Source organism: Scomber scombrus, chromosome 19 (genome assembly GCF_963691925.1).
Source record: "Scomber scombrus chromosome 19, fScoSco1.1, whole genome shotgun sequence".
Classification (NCBI taxonomy): domain Eukaryota; kingdom Metazoa; phylum Chordata; class Actinopteri; order Scombriformes; family Scombridae; genus Scomber; species Scomber scombrus.
This window is the reverse complement of record NC_084988.1, coordinates 5,841,412-5,858,830: the sequence shown is the minus strand read 5'-3', so window position 1 is coordinate 5,858,830 and position 17,419 is coordinate 5,841,412. Positions and strand designations below refer to the sequence as shown.

General features: G+C 36.0%; 3 protein-coding genes across 4 annotated transcripts; 1 reads left to right on the top strand and 2 right to left on the bottom strand.

Annotated features, from left to right (window-relative positions):
- Window positions 1-4,254: 4,254 nt before the first annotated feature.
- On the bottom strand, window positions 4,255-7,350 carry oip5 (opa interacting protein 5). Its single transcript, XM_062440148.1, has 5 exons — window positions 7,120-7,350; window positions 6,140-6,206; window positions 5,579-5,701; window positions 5,238-5,319; window positions 4,255-4,366 (listed from the first exon to the last, which is right to left on the bottom strand). Exons 1-5 carry the CDS (start codon window positions 7,292-7,294, stop codon window positions 4,298-4,300), a joined length of 516 nt encoding a protein of 171 aa, XP_062296132.1. The 5' UTR covers window positions 7,295-7,350; the 3' UTR covers window positions 4,255-4,297.
- A 654-nt stretch (window positions 7,351-8,004) lies between these two features.
- Window positions 8,005-12,342, top strand: nusap1 (nucleolar and spindle associated protein 1). Its single transcript, XM_062440124.1, has 12 exons — window positions 8,005-8,149; window positions 9,414-9,473; window positions 9,572-9,784; window positions 10,012-10,165; window positions 10,290-10,379; window positions 10,503-10,615; window positions 10,703-10,753; window positions 10,854-10,990; window positions 11,271-11,431; window positions 11,522-11,638; window positions 11,742-11,847; window positions 11,950-12,342. The coding sequence occupies exons 1-12, from the start codon at window positions 8,075-8,077 to the stop codon at window positions 12,035-12,037; spliced, it is 1,365 nt and encodes a 454-aa protein (XP_062296108.1). The 5' UTR covers window positions 8,005-8,074; the 3' UTR covers window positions 12,038-12,342.
- Window positions 12,343-12,872: 530 nt separating this feature from the next.
- On the bottom strand, window positions 12,873-16,162 carry ndufaf1 (NADH:ubiquinone oxidoreductase complex assembly factor 1). 2 transcript variants are annotated; one of them, XM_062440135.1, is made up of 5 exons: window positions 16,008-16,162; window positions 14,366-14,902; window positions 13,588-13,773; window positions 13,395-13,469; window positions 12,873-13,210 (listed from the first exon to the last, which is right to left on the bottom strand). In XM_062440135.1, exons 2-5 carry the CDS (start codon window positions 14,873-14,875, stop codon window positions 13,070-13,072), a joined length of 912 nt encoding a protein of 303 aa, XP_062296119.1. In that variant the 5' UTR covers window positions 14,876-14,902; window positions 16,008-16,162; the 3' UTR covers window positions 12,873-13,069. The 2 variants fall into 2 exon arrangements, with proteins under 2 accessions (XP_062296119.1, XP_062296120.1); XM_062440136.1 differs by having other exon boundaries at window positions 14,366-14,899.
- Between the last annotated feature and the right edge of the window lie 1,257 nt (window positions 16,163-17,419).

Genomic DNA, 17,419 nt, shown 5'->3' with positions numbered 1-17,419 from the left:
AGTGACAGAACTGACCTTTTCTGGTTCCTTTTGTGCCATGAACCGTGAAACAAATGATCAAAAAAAAAAAGAGAAGTGAATTTGGTTTGTCAAACATCGTGTTTTGTCTCTACCTGCCGTCTCTATCTGTCCAGAAAGTTGAGAGATACAAGTGCTGAAATTGCAGCTTTATTTCCAATGATTGAAAACTATTATCACTTTGAATTTGTCTTAACCTGAAGGAAACCCTGGTCTCATTTATTCAGCTTTTTCTTGGTTCTCTTTGTATTTTATTTTTAAAACATGATTTATATAAATGAAAAATCACATTTTCCGGGATATGTGCAATATTTGATCTTAACTGTCATGTTGTTGACCAAACTGTATATTGTATAAACAAGTGACAAGTTGTTTGAAAGCAACAAAATCACCAATGTCTTCCATTAAGATATATATAGAATCATGTGCATTAGCTTATTTAGCGGGACTGTGGTGCCAACATTATAGTTGCCATGCATGACCAGTAGTGATGCTTGCTTCATGAAGAATAGTGAAATGGATTTCTAGACTAAGCTGGAGGTCAAAACTGTGGAAAATGTTTCAGTAAAAAGGAAAAGAGGCGGCAGATAGACCTAGAATTAAAATGCACCACATCGAGAGACAAATTTGAGCAAGATCTCCCTTTTTGTTTCATGTCTCGGGTGTAGCATAAGTTGCATGATTAAAATCCAGTTAACACAATCAGGGTATAATAATTATCTTAATTAAGTAATGATTTTGTCGTTTCACATAGGCGTATATACGTAATATAAGTGCTTTTTAACAGAACTGCTGTATGCTCTTATGGATTAAAAAAAAGCTGGAGATGTTTAAAATTATATCCATGCACTCTTAAGCATGAAAATAATTAAGTAGTTATTTTACAACATTCAAAAAAAAAAGCTCCCAAAAAAACATGTCTCAGATGTGACAATGGTGGAGAAAAAAAGTTATATTAAGAGTATTACTTAAATTCTAGACTTGGGTCTGATTGATAGCGATCCAACGTAGCGTTTTAGTCCTAGAATTAAGATCTCACCATGACATGTATTGTACATAATACCTCATTGTTTTGGGATTCAGAGCGTTATATTTTAATCCATAAAATTGTATTTGATTAGAGTTTTAGAAGCAATAACCGACAATAATGCATGAGTTTAGTGCCAGGGTGTAAGTGTTAAACGGATTCTGTAATCTCTCGTGGAAAGGATCCCCCCCCCCCCCCCCCCCCCCTCCCTTCCTCTCTTTTATTCCTACTGTAGCTTTCTATTAGTCACTTTTTTGGGGGAGGGTCATATAATATTTGGCTTTAGAATACAGTATCACTTATTATTATAATGGTTTTGGGTTTTTTACTGCAGAACAAGGTGAGGACAGCTGTAGCATCATAGTGTTATTACATTAACAAATTATACTAAATATTTATATTTTTCACAGACTTAACTTCCCTGCCTTGTATTCTTTCAGCACCAAATCAATAATCTAAACCATCCGGTACATGAGAGATGCTTTATAGTACATGAAATGATTAAATTCTGATTCTTGTAGCATTTTTAAATCTATAAAACCCACCCCTTCCTTTTTTTAGAAATAGTAATAGTAACTCTGTGGCTGCAAAGGACTTAATGATCGAAACTTGTTTGAAAAGCACTTTCTCTCTATGTACTGACTTGCACCGTCATCATCACCATCCTGTCTTGAATACTGTGTTCTAAAAAAAGAAAAACAAACCCTGTAATGCTCTTCTCTTTGTGGGGATTTACAATCACAATCTGTGAGCAAGTAAGCGTTTTAGCAACATGAATATATGAGTTTAAAAAATATGCATGAATTAGCAGAAAAATGAATGATTTGTATTGCATGCAATAATCCAACTTTGTAATGTGAATGAGTGTAATTTAGGATGTTGAAATGTTCATATCAGATGTTCTGTGACAATGTCGGGGACAACAGAAAGCATGTTGGAGTAGTTTTTGATCATCTGTTTGGGTTTTAAAGACTCAACTTCTAATCATGAGTAAAACCAACCCCCTAACCCCCCACCCCTCAAACAAAAAAATCACCAAAAAAGAAGTAAGAGTGGTTTCTGCTCTCACTCTGTAGTGTTAAACATGACCACGGCAGTACAGCCACAGTGATCAACCTTTGTTCCCATGAATAAATTTTAAAAAAACCCAACAAAAGCTTAGGTAAGATGATTAATGACATTACTTTGTTGGTCAACTTTTCCACTGAGGTGGACTGTGTAGAAACTATGCACTCCAGAGGGAGGAAATGGGCATGCTTATTACGTGTGAGCCTCTTGTCTGGTTTTGTATTAACTTAAAAAGAAAAAGAAAAAAAACAAGAAAAAAATGAAACTGTATCAGAAATTCAGCAATAAAATGCAGCATGGTGCCAATTGGATGGCTGTGTGTTGATGTTTACTTCCAGTTTAGATATTGTACATCACCTTTGCAGTAACAAAGCGTCTGCGATCTCACAAGTTTATGATAACACTAGCAGCTGTGTGAGGCTGTAATCAAGGCCCGACCGATACTGGATTTTAAGGGCCGATACCAATATTAGAGAATAACAAAATTCTGATATGAATATATTGGCCGCTAGTCTCATACTTACATAAGCGCACTTTTTTTTAAACAAATTTGGTTAAAAACAAACAAATGTAATGAAGACATGATATTTTACAGTTTAAGAATAAACTTAATTTTTATAAAATGACATCAGTGCACTGAAAAAGTAAATGTCACTGGGAATTTAACATGTATTAAACTTAAATTAGGAGAAAGCATCATATATACATCAAATGTGGCCTATATATGTCAAATATAAATAAATCAGTACATATCGGACAGCATAAACGCTGATACCGATATATCTATGATGGGCCAATTTCGGCCGATAATATCAATTTACCGACATATCGGTCAGGCTCTAGCTGTAATGCTCATTGCATGTCTGAAAACTATACTAAAACTAAACTACAGAAGAATGAGTACATTTAAAAATTGGGTGACATTGATATTCTTAGATCCTCACCACTAATGGAGAACAAAATGTAAATTGCTTGGAAAGTGGCGCGAAAGGAACATTTGCAATTAATATTTATTTTTCCAGAACTAACAAACATGAGAATATCAATACCACTTTCATGTGTGTGCAAACTAAATAGAGCTACAGCCAGGAGGGGATTAGCCTAGCCCAGCAACAAGACTGGAGAGACTAGCCAAGCTCTCACCTAAATTTAAAAAAATCATCACCAGCAGCACCTTCAGAGCTCCCTAATTAATGCATTGTATCTGGCTTATTTAATCTCAACATAAACAGGAATGTAAAAACTAAAAATTGAGGTTTTGGGAGAGCTTGGTGCTAGTTGCAAGGTGCTAGCGCTGTAGCTGGTGACGCTCTGCACAGAAGCTGAGGGCAGGAATACAAACTGTCAAGAAATATTTACATGTAACTTCCTCTAAAAACCACAAGTTGTTGTTTTTATATTTTCTATTTGTGTTAGAGCTAAACAAACAAGATAAGTGTTCATTTGTGAGCTTTAGAGGAGCTGATAAGTGTATTTTTTAAACTTTGGACAGTCAGCCAAGCCGTTTCCCCTATTTCAAATCTTTGTGCTAAGCTAGGCTAACTAGCTGACTCCCTACTTTAGTTCCACACTTAAGACACAGACATTAAAGTTAATTTGTCTTCACATTTCGATCTTGACAAAAAATTGAAAGAAATATATAAATATTTCCCAAAATGTTGAACTATTTCTATTATATGTATAAAATGGTGTCATTCTATTATTGGCATGCTTATAGATAGCATGTAAAGTTTAGATATATATGATGTTAGGTTTGCATTAAGTACAGCTGAGGCCAACAGTAATCAATCATTAGTTTTAGGAAATATCTTCTCACTAAATAAAATGTAAAGACAAATGAAGGTTTTGACCTGCCAGTGGCACTAGATGAAGTCAGTGGATCACCAAAGTCTACAGTATTAATAGGCTACTGTTATTTAATTTAAACACCTGCCAAAAAAATTCTAATCCAGTCCGCAAACTAAAAGATAAATGAGATTGAATGAATGAGCAATATCCACAATGCATCTGCAGAGACCGATCAAAACAAAACAAGACTGAGACAGCATTGCTTACATCACCAAAAAACATTTAATGAAAACACAAAACACTGAAAAATACAATATAAAACAAATTATTCTTCAAGAGGGAGCTGAGGGAGGAAACCGTCCCTGATCCCCCAACAGTGTACATTGAGTGTGCACACTACTTGTCCTCCAGTCTGCTTTTAATGACAGCCATCTTATCATACTTTATCTGAAACTGGTGTCTCATCTGCAGCAGGAAAGAGGAAAAAAAGAGATTTGTGTTTAAGTATTCATCACTCCTGCTTGGATTTCTTCACACAGTGCTCGTGTGTCACTGTTGACCTGTTGAACACGTCTGGAAACATCTAGAAGTGTAAATTAAAAAGCAACTAGTGCCACCTTCAGGCTGGTGCTTCTAGTGTAATTACCTGTTTAATACTTTACATTCCTCAAATGCAAAATTAGACTTTTAAAGGATTAATCATCTTCTTCAAATTTTTAATTAGTTGTAGAAAAAAAAAAGAAGTTACGTAATAAATAACTTATCCGTTACAGTTACTGAGAAATTGTGTGTAATTAAATTACAGCTACTTACAAAAATGTTGTTGATTACAAAGGGGGTAACATCTTTAAGATTTTGCTCAGGAGGGATTTGTCCTCATTTTTTAATATTTAACATGTTACTGAATACATATATTGTTGTTTTTGATTCTTTGAAATCAATATAATTTTATATTTTGTGCTTAAATTGTGCCAAAGTACCAATTAAGCCCTTGCCAGACTTTTGACTTTTTACATAAAATGTCTTTATTTTATATTCCAAATATACATGAACTAATGAATACATTTTCAAACGAGAGATACATCTTCTTTATAAGAAAGGATCTCCCTTATAAATCATGTCAGTATCCATGAAAAACACCTGAACTTTGGTGCTTAATGAGTACACTCACCCCAACAGTTACATTACTTTGATTAAGTAATTAAAATAGTTACATTACTTATTACATTTTAAATAGGGTAACTATTAATCTATAACCTATTACATTTCCAAAGTAACCTTCCCAACCCTGAGGATAATACAACCAAATCAAGTTAATCACATGTTATTGTCTCACCTCATGAATGCTTTCCTTTAGAGGCTTCAGGTCAAATTTGAGTGTGGATGCTTTCACCATTGAGCTGCTGTTGAGGATGTAACTGTACAGGAAAATAGAGAAAGTAAATTATTATTATTTATAATGCACCAGCACTGTACATTTCACCAAGTGACTTTACAACAGCGCATTTCTCAGATGCACAAAATATAAATATTATGCGAGCTTTGCTGTGTTTAAAAAAGGCCATTAAAGCACTGAACTCATTCAGCACTTGTTTATTTTAATCTCTCCAGACAGCAGTGCATCTGTACACATCAATTCAACATGTTTGTGTGCTCAGCAGAAGTGGCGGGGCTTACCAGCTGATGTTTGCTTTGTGCAGGAGATAGACGGAGCGAATCACGGCCAAACGTGAAGGCGCAGAGTGAATGACCATCCCCACAGCACAGTGGCAGCCGCGACATTTCAGAGGGCTGTAGATGCTGAAAGTAAACGGGAGCAGTCAGAGCTCCAGTCAGAGCAAATACAACGCTGACACAGATCCTGATCATGACTGTAAAATAAAAGGTTGACTAAGAAAAGCATTTTTATTAATCCCAGTATATCACCTGAGGGAGGAAGTGGTGGAGGAAGATTACACATGCAACACACCCTTGGTACCTGCTCCCTAAAACTGTAGTCTGTGTGTTCAAGGGCCCAAATCAAAAATCCACAGTCTGCCTGGTCAGTCCTTTTAGATCATCATTTTAATATTTTAAAGCTAACTTTGATGTTGCATTATATTATATTAGGACCATGTATACATTACATGCTGTTTATTCTATGCATCTTATATATGTGGGTGTCACATGAGGGTTGTAGACAGCTGCACAACCAATTTGCCCTATCATATTTTATCCAGAATCACTGCATTCACTCACCATTTAGCCATTTCCCCTTTATGTCCTGATTCCATTTCATCACTGAGGATCACATCATTGGTGACTCCTAAAGAAAAAACAAGCAGCAATGTCAAAAGGTCTTCATGTCAGGTACTGTACAGCTGGGTCAAATCTTACCTGCACTATAAGCAGTTATCCCACCTATGGCACCAAATAGCTCTGTTTTCATGAAATCTAAATTTTGTATTTAGATATGTAGCATTGTAGTCATTTAAGCAGCATGCTTGCCTCAGAAGCAGACAATGGGATGTATTTAGTAAAAGAGGCCTGGAAAATATTGCAGATTTCAAAATTGCCTGTATAGCGAAATCATGGACAAGGTGTTGATTAGTATAATATTGTGACTGAGCATGTGATTATCGCTAGTAGAGGGAGGGCACAGCAGCCCTGCTGAATATAATATATATAATATCTATTAATTAATCTTCATGTCAGCTAGGCAAACATTTCACATTTTCTCTGAAATGTCACTTTTCTCTATAACAAGTATTTTTAATTAGTTTGACAGAAAATTAATCACAAACTATTTGAGAAAAATACTAACATTACCTAATTTTGGCTTCTTAAATGAGAATATTTTCTGGTTTCTTTAGTCTTCTGTAACAGGAAATTGAATTTAATGAGTTGTTGACTGTTTATTGGGACAAAACAAACAATTTAGGATGCAGCTTGGGCTTTGGGAAACCATGATTTTTCACAATTTTCTGACATTTTATAGTGCAAACGACTAATCAATGAATCAGTAATGAAAATAATTGTTAGTTGGAGCCCTAATTTAGTGTTTTGCATCTCACAGCTGCCATACAAACAACCCACCCACTAGTAATAGTACACAACAGGTAAATTCACCATCATTTGAGTTGATTTTTGTTCATATCTTCCAACATTTGAACAACTCATGCATTATTTTCTTTACTTATAGTGTCAATAATTATGAATGAGAGATGAAGTGAACTTACTCATGCACATAATCGAGTCCAAACATGTCACCTCTCCACAGACACCATGGGAGTCTCCCAGGACTGTATTGCATTCCTCGCAGTGGAGAGTCATCCGCTGTCTGTGTTCATCCACTGTGGTCAGCGTTAAATCAGTGTCACTACGTTCACTCATCAGGCTCTCATTAAACTCCATGTTGACTGAATGTGAGTTTTAAATAATATCCTGGGTAGTATAGCAGTCCCGCTTGTTCATTTAGATTTTTTCTTCTTCTTTATAGTTAACTGGACGTGCTGCAAGGTTTGCTCCATTTCACACTGCCACCGTCTGGAACAACGTTAGAAATGCAGATATATATTATTATTATTATACACTGCTAAAGCACATGATGAAAATAATTGAATAATAAGTACGATTATGCCAAAAAATAACGCATTTTGAATCAATGTGGCTTTGTTAAATTCAAGTGAGACAATAACTGAGAGAAGTTTAAACAACGCATGGCTTATATGGTGCGTTGTAGTTGTACTCGGAAGTCGGAAATTTCACCTCGAACGCCCCTGAAGTCGGATTTCCATCTCGTACAGAGGTAAAGCCCCAACCTCAAAATCAAAGATGATAGCCACGTGCATCAACAGTGTGAAAGTTGTAGTTATATCCTGTTTATTAGCAAAATGTGTCTTATCTGTGTCTCATTTAATCAGTCATATACACACACTTCGCACTTCCAACTTCCGAGGTATATGGAACGCACCAGTATTTTTTACTTTGACGGCTAAAAAACGCACCTCCGCTCTGATTGGCTGTGGCGCGCCTACGCTCACACCCAGCAGCCAATCAGACAACTCCCGCTCCTGTTTTGAATCAGCACAATTTTTAACCGTCAGGAGCAGCCACATCCCACCGTGAGAGAGGACAACAACGTGGATATATACTTGTTTCATTTCAACAAACAGAGCAAACTATAACTTCAACATGGATCTTGACTCCATGAAATATGCAGAGCTACGAAGCCTTGCAAAGGAGCTTGGCCTTAAAGCCAACATGAAGGTAATTAAACTACTCTGTTTAAATTAATACAGCAATAGTTGTCCGTTACGGTGGTTTGTTGAGGCTTGTCCGTCTGTGTAACGTTAACGTTACGTTTAACCAATATTAAACAAAACATTTAAAAGATGGGTTTCAAGTCTATCTTTAAACAACATTCAGGCACCCACATTTTAAATGCATAAAATGACTATGTGGACACGCTGTGGATTTTGGTCCTCAGTCATGATTTGATTGATTACAGCCAGAAAAACCTCTCAGTTTTCATTCATGGGCATCTGACTGTCGTTTTAAGACAGATCTTAACTTTTATTTATTTATTTTTTGAATACATTTTATTTATGAGTTCTGCATTTCCACAGCATAATAGACAAAGTGACTGTTAGTATGTATTTTTACATAGAGTCTAGCATTCTTATTTTGGATGTGCAAGGTGCCACCCTGTCTAGAAAAATATGTCTACAATGAAAAATATCAGACCAGAATAGCTGGCAGAACACCAGAAGGATGTATCACATTCTGCTTAAAATGCTTACTGGAGATATCTGACTTATCTGTAAGAGTATACGAACCTTGTACTCTGGAGCAAATCTTTGTCAGTGTCTCATGCATGCAGACATGAACCAGGCTCGAATAAACCATGTATTAATACAGAATTCCTGATTTGATTCATCAACAATCATCACAGAAACACGTATCATCAGCGACACTACAAAACAGAACAAACTAAAATAATGAAAAAACAAAACACACTGCCAGCTCACAGTAAAGATGCACTTGCATGTCAATCCGTGCAGTGACTAAAATGTCTATAGGTGAATTGAGTGTCAGGAATTGAGATTAAGACAGAAATGTCAAGGAAGGTTGGGAAAAAAACGTAACCTGGCGGATTACAGCACGTTACAATACAATGCAATACAGTTTAATAAAGCATAATTAGGTCCCAGTGAGACACTTTTCCTTCCTAATACGGTCAATAAAGGGTCCCCAGACCTTAAGAAACTTGGGGTGGGAATTAGACAAAGTGTACCGAATTTCTTCAAGGTATAGACAGGAGACCATGTCATCCAACCATTTTTTTAATCAAGGAGGGGAGACAGACTTCCACTCTCTCAAGATAACCCTTTTTGCAATGACCATACCAAACATGAGGGCTTGTTGTAATGTAGAGGGAAGAGTCAAAGAAAAATCAGAGCAACCTAACATCACAAAAAGGCCATCAGGGACTAGATCTTAACATTTTTTGTCACTATTTGTCTGTACACAGGGCGATAAACTCTTGAAGGCAATCAAGCAGTATTATGAACAAGAAAAGGAGGAAGACCAGGTAAGCTAATTAATTATTATAAAAATCATCTACATGTCTATATATATTTGTCTATATGTGATGTTTACATACTGGTGCATTGCTGTGGTGTTTAACAGGGACATGAGAAAGATGCTGCTGTTGAGCAAAAAGAAGAAAATGAGGCACAAGTCAGCGCTCAGGAAAGTGAGGATGCAACCTGCAAGGAAGACGTTTCCAGCACCTCAGTGTTTGTGAACACACGTCGGGGGAAAGGAAATGGGACCAAGAGAAAGATCTCTGAAACTGCAACAGTGATCGAGTGCAATGAGTTGCCACACACTGCAGAAGAGGTATAACACATCATAATATACTCAACACCAACAGCTACAACTATGATGAATCTAATAAGCACATCGATGTTAAACAAAATCCAAGTTTGTATTGACATGTTTCTTTACAAATATCTTCCAATCCTCACAGATAAAAATAAAAATAGTCGGTATGCACAGGGATATTCTGTTGTCAGTTTCCTATATTCAGCAGGATTGATTCCTTAAACTATTGTTGTTTATTTTAGGGTGATGCTGAAGTCACTGCATCTAGTCCAAGCTGTGGTACCAGAGGTGCTAAAAAGAGACGTGTGTCCTCTGCCAGTGACTCTGAAAAAGTGGACACTGAGCTTCCTGCAGAGCCACCAGCCACCAACAGTGAGCAGCAGCCTGCTGTCAAAGGTGAAGCACCTGTGTATTGTGATACTGATCTGTAACAGTTTGACAGCGTGTCATTTTTTATTTCTCAGGTCTTTCATAAGAGATCCTTATTTTTATTTTATATATATTTAAATTGTTTGTCCAGGAAATGAAACAAAAGTTCCCAAAGCTGGTAAGATCCCTCGTTATGAAAGGCTCCAGAAGAAGAAGGCTTTGTTGAAGCCAATCACTCCAAGTAAGTTTTCTTTTTCTTTTTTGCCTCTTTGTTTCCTCTTTTTCCATCCATTTTGGGGGAAAACTATATTAGAGAAGTCTCGACAAACTCTTACAATAATTTTGTAAATTATTTCTCTTGTAGACTTCAAAAAGCTCCACGAGGCACATTTTAACAAGATGGAGTCCATTGACTCATACGTCCATCGGAAGAACAAGCAGATAGAGAGCTACAAAAATCCAGTGAAAGAACTGAAGGTACTCAACATCTTCTAGACAGTCCTGGTTGGCTGAAATGAGTTCAGAAAATGATTGTATTCATTGATATTTCCTTGTACTTTTTAGATGACTTCAGACAAAGTCAAACAGCAGAAAGTTGATGGCAAAACTCAAGTGGTGAGTCTCACATGTTAAACATCCATAATCGTTCAGACTTCACAGTATATTGGTTACTTCCAGAGTGCAGTGAAGGTGATGATTTGTATATATTCTACAGAAGGCAAGTGTGAGTCGTGCTTCCATGTTCAGCCCTGTCACGGTGAATAAGAGACCAGCTCCCCCAAATAAACCAGCATTGAAGGAAGATGCTCTATTCAGACCGTCTGTGATTTCCACTCGCAGGATCAATGTTCGGTGAGTCTCTTTCTTCACGGGCATAGACATGAATATCAGCAGCCAAATACTTTTTCATTTCGGATGTTCGTTGTACTTGGAACTTCGCAAGTCAGCAAGTAATGAGCCATTACTGTAAAGTTTTAGATCTTTGGATGGACAAGTAGCATCCTTGCCTGACCTTCTCTCTTCCATGTTACTCTTCGTGTAGTCTCTCAAATGTTAAAAATGAAATACATTACATGTCTAGTTATTAATACTGTATGATGCTGTATGAATAACTGATTGTGTTTGTATGCAGGTTCTCTGAAGCCACTCAAGACAACGAGCATAAGAGGTCCTTGATGAAAACGCCAGCACGCAAGTCGCTCTGTGTGACCTCGAGTACCCCAAAAAAACAGACCGAAGATGGAGGAAAGCCCAACACCTCGACTTTAGCTTTCTCTGCTTCCAAGTCTCCAGGTACATTTTTAATTTTAACTTGTTACATTTGAACTTGACTATTGGTATGGATGGACTGAGATGATTAATTTATCTATTTTCATTTCAAAGGGCCTTTCGTTTTCATTGGAAACACAAGCACTAACACAACCCCAGGAACACAGAAGAAACCTAACTTTGATCTGAAGGCGAGTCTGTCTCGTCCCCTCGGCTACAAGCCTCATACAGGTACAAAACCCCTTTCAGTTTCTATGATTCATTGAAGTATACTGCAGCATCAGTACATTGAATAACCTCTTTTGGTTTTTTTTTCTCCTCCTCTCTTCGTTAGGTAAACTGAAGCCGTTTGGAGATGCCAAGGAAAACGCCTCAGGAAACAAGTCACTGGTCTCAAACTCGCACCAGAAAAATTACAAACAGCACCAAGTCCAGACAAGGTATGTCTAAAATCCAAAAGATGCATCAATACTGATTTATTTCTCATAAAAATGTAACTGTTACAACATCAGTCTCTTATGGATATTTCTGTCTTATTTAAGGGCGGAGAGAAGAACAAAACACACTGAGGACCGGAAACAGAAGAAAGAGAATATGCTCGGTGCGAGAAGAGGCCTCGTCATGATGTAGAAATATTGCGCTAGTTTGTAGACGTCTGTACAGCTTGTTGTTCCACTGTAAATATTTTATTGTCTGCAGTTTACTCATTTCTGCGATCCCTTTTTAGTCTCTTCGGTTAGGAAAGTGTATAAGGTCATTTCTATTGCTTCTATCCAGCCTATTGTGCATGTCTTGGGGTTTTTTTATATTTTATTCGTGCATTAGTAAAACATTTTGTAGCTCTGAATGATGCATGTGTGTATTTTGATAAGAAGAAAATCGATGTCCTGTTTTGCTGCATTTGGAAACTTGTAATTTTGTTCTTTAAAAAGTTAATGTGCTGTTTTTACCCCCTTTTTTTTGGGAGAAGACATATAAAAAGACATTGGTACAGAAGATTTCCTTGTCTGTTTCCTCTGCTTTTTATTAAAAAAAAATAAAATATGGCTGTTGCAATTTTCCAAAGTGTAATGATTTAATCATTGTTTGTATTTATTAATCATGATCTGATTATGAAATTTGTCCCACAAAATCATGAGCATTTACACTTAAAATAGTTTTAATGTTAAAAAAAAGCTTAATTTAGATTACCGATTGGCGAAACATAGGCAAAGAAGTTTTAAAGTTTGTTTTTTTTCTGAGGGAGAGCTGCAAGATATCCTGTTCATTATTCTATAATTGAAATATTACATTTCTTCAGTGTCACATGTTCAGTCTCCTTCAACAAGTAAATCTAATGTGTTTTATTTGAGTATTTGAAGTAAGTACCCTCCTTTCCTAAATACTGTGCAGTGTAAATCTTTAATCAGTTACAGATGAATACATTGCTCATTTTCATAACCACAAACATTTATTGAGGGCTTTATTAAATTCTGGAGGTGTGAGTCAGAGAGATATTGGTACCTGTACCAGAATCCAGATATACAACATTACAGGAAGAATTACAGAGACAAATGGGGTGTAATTGGTTGTCTGCCACAAGAAGGTGGTGCATTTATTTATTACCAGCAACAGTATAAATTTGTACAATTAGTAGCCCCATCTATAGCACTGCAGTAGTTCTCAAATTTCAGGATTCCTCTTATATGCCTCATACGCAAACTCCTCAGTGTGTGCAGTGTCTTTGCAGACGCCAATGTGGTCAATCTCCAGCTGGAATGGACCATCTGTTTTATCTCCCAAGGTAAATCCAATGGTGTTTACCTGTGGATAGAAACAGATTCAATATATATACACTCAGACAGTCTGCTCATTCTCAAATACATCTGATGTACAGGGAGTTTTTAACAGCCTAGATTATTCATGTATGTCATGCAGGAAAACCATGGATTATGATTTTAATTGTTTTTTTGCCACTTCATTGTCACATTCACTTTCTTTGCTGTACCTTATCCACCCAGAGAGGATGCTGATCATCTTGTATCCTTCCGCGATGTGTGATGAAGAACTTTGAAAAAGGGATCTGCAAATGAGTGAGGAAAGTGACAAAGAGGTGTTAGAAAAATGCGAAAGACAAAAGTGTACTGTCTCTTTAGGTATTTCATTTCTCAGAACAACAACCAAAAAACTAGACATCATACCTTGACGTCTTGCCAGTAGGGTCCTCCTCTGGTATACAGGAAATAACTGTATATGTCGTCTTTCTGGTGAGCGAAGTATGTTTCTGCTGCTATGTTGATCATCCACGGGCGGCCGTCGCCACGCACGCGCATATGCAGCGTGTTGAAACTGGACCAATCATAATGCTTCTTTCTATCAAATGAAGCCTGAGGAGGAAATTTAACAAATAAAGTTTAGAGGTTAACTTTTGCTTCATTTTTTCTGCCACAAATATCAACTTAAGAGCAATTAGGAACCTCTCTGGACACACACAGTCAGCAGGTTTTCACTTCAAAACCAAATCAGTGAAATAGGGGAAGAGGAAATATGTGTGTACATTTTAGGTGGTGAATACCAAATGAACCAACTGATACTCAAGCCTGTTCCTGTTTTCTGCTTTCTTGCTAAAAGTGGCTGTTAGTGGCGTTAAACAACTTCATACAAAAGATAAACATGTCTCAGTATCTTAGATTGTACGAAAATTTCTGGTTTAGTTGTCTTAATCATTTCAGAAATCATTGTGAAAGGAATTAAATGCAGTACTTGCTTTATAGTTAACCACAAATTCAATACAACATATAGAAGACAGATCATTTAAAAAAGAAATGGTGTAAATAGATAAAAAATCCCACAATATTAAAATGATGTTTCATGATAAATAGATTAGAAAAATGTTCAATCCACAGGTAACAGCGGCATCATATAACTGTTAAATACTAATAACTTCCCCAGGACAAGAAGACCCAGCAGGACACTAACCAGTGGTTTCTTGGAGCGCATGTTGCAGTAGCCACTGTAGCGTGTTTCTCCGTCTCTTGGAGGAGTAGAGCTCAGAGTCCCATACAGAAGACATGTATTATTGTTTTTGCCAAGATTCAAGTAGATTTCACTTTGACCTCCTATCTCACGATCCGAGGACACCGTCCACTGCTCCAGGCTCTCTGCACCTCTGAACTCCCACACGACTCGGTTCTGCTCCAGTATGTGCTCAGTAATCGTTTTCCCCTCTGGACCGACCCAGCGGTCAGAAAACTCATTTTTCAGCAGCGCGAAATGCTTCTTTATGCCCTCCAAGCCCTTCGAGAAGTCAAAGTTAATCTTCTGCCATGGAAACTTGTCGTCTCTGGGCTGGCCGGGCCGTCTGTATTCTCCGTGACTCACAGCTCTTCTGGGCACAACGGGAGGACCGACAGCGGGGAGAAACAGCTGCTGGTGGACGGAGGTCAGCAGCCTCGCTGGAGGGAGGCGAGTGATCTTTGGCAGAGACATTTCAGTGTTGATCTGGATGATTCACTGCTGGGATGAAGATAAAGATAAAGATACATTTATTGATGCCACAGTGGGGGAAAGTCATCGTTACAGCAGCTCAAAAGCAAAACAAACTGGTGTTATGACACTTGAGTTATAGGGTAATAATTCATTGCAGCCCTACAATATATTGTTGTTTTGCTATTGATCTTGTTTATCAGTTGAAAATATAGAAACTTGTGTAAATATGTTCCCACTGTGTCATTAAGTTGATTGTTATAGTTAATTGTGGTGTACTGGAGTGCATTATAATGAGAGGTCTTCCTAAGTTAATGGGGTGGACAAAACATTGGATAATATTAAACACCATTCAATATAATACATTCCAGTAAATCACCAACACCCACTACAACCTAAATAATAAACACTGAGGTGAAGTATCACCTTTCTGACAACGTCAACAAAACTTAACATCTTTAACTCTTACATACTGTTCATATTCTGACTCTATAATTAGTCTCAACACCAATTCACATTCATAAATTCCCCATCAGTCATTTATAAATGTTTGATTAATGTTGTGGATGGAAATAAACATTCACATTCACTATTTTATGGTCCAGGAGAACATTTTATAGAATAAAATGAATATAACAACATGTTTGAATGCTGATCCAGGTCGAATTTGTACATTATTTTGCACATATATAAAAATGTGTATCAGCTGCACAAAAATGAAATAAAAAGATGCATTTTATTTCCTATTTTCGTATACAGTGGGTCACATTAGGAAAGTTCCAGCTAGAATAAATGTTTTACAATGTTTTTACAGCTCTCAAATCTAAAAATGGATCAAATTTGAGCCTGAACAGTAGCCAATGTAAGGGTTAAGATATAATTTAAAGCAGAGCTGAGGTATTGGAATGAATTAGATTGAATATGAAGACAGTATTAACTCAGGTAGCTCTCTTAGTAAATTGGTTATCAGAGGATTATCAATAAACGTCGATAATGAAACTGCACATTTACATTAAACTACTAACATTTGTTTGCTGCAGCCTTGTTAATGAATGCATTTTAAATAGGTTACAATCAATTACTACTAATAACTCATTAGTACACAGAGTAGCTTTAATAATCTGTTCCTACTTACTCTGAACATGTTCATGCCTGGAGGAAACATCACCAGCGGCTCCAGGTCGTGTTTTTATTTTGACAACAGTGTTAAATTGTATCTTTTTAACGCAGCTATTGATCACAAACTACTAATACATCGCTGGTTTAGGTTCGTGCACGGATCCAAGGTTGTCCGGCTCCACACAGGAAGCTCTGAGGCTGCATTCAGAGGCACAAGTTCAGATATGCTGTAAACGTAACACAGGACACAGAGAGAAACAAGTGACTGCAGCATTATGGTTGTTTTGAACATAGACATATATGTCTTTGGTCTTGAATGTAACTCGGGTTGCACCAAACATTCATGTCCTGACTGAAACACTCACTGTCAATATGTAGTTCCCATCCCAGCTCTAGGACACTTTTTAAAAATTTAAAATGATTAATTTACACTTTTTAACGTACAAACACTGAATAATAAGGCTAACTTAAATTGTAGAAAATAATAATATAACGTACATAATATCAGACAGTAAAATAAATTATTCTGAACCTTCATTTTCTTTATTTGGACTCAATTACTAAAGACATCTGTGATTGGAGCCCCAAGTGATTCAAAATTAAAATTATAAATAAGTTCATTATTAAGTAAATATATAAGTTTATTATTATGAAATATGTATCCATTATTACGAAATAATATAATAATAATAATTTATTTCATAATGGCCTGTGTACATTTTAATATTCAAAATATTATATATATTTCATAATAATGAACATATTTATTAAATGAATTTTGAATAAGTTGGGTCTCCATAATCTAAGAATCAGAACCATAAATGAAACTAATTTTATTTAACTGACTCTGTTTTGTTGGGTTTAAAAAAAAACAACTTTACTTAGAACAATAAAATATAAATACAATCTTTCTAGAAATATTGGATATTATGCAGTCTTCAAAAAATAGAAGCAGATTTTAAACATGACAATACAAAAATAGATATGTAAATAAATGTAATAAAAAGTAAGCACATTATAGTAAATTATAAAATATATATACTTTTTTTAATTCTTTGTTGAACAGACTATACAATAGAATACACAAAAAGAGGTCTAAAGAAGATAAAACAATGTCATACTTAAAAATAACTTTAATATTGGGGTTGTTTTGGTTATTTTAGATTTGTGAATATGAAATATTCCTAACAAAATAAAAAGGTTTATAGTGCTACAAATATTCATATTTTGATACACAAAACAGGAAATAATACTTTTAAGATAAGTTAAGATATTCCTTTATTAGTCCCATGATGGGGAAATTTACATTATTGCAGCAGCAAAATGGATAGTACAAATAGAAGAGCGTCATTAAAAACGAAATAAAAGACAATAAATAATAAGAACATAAGTAATAGAAGTAAAATAAATAAATAAAATAATCGTAAC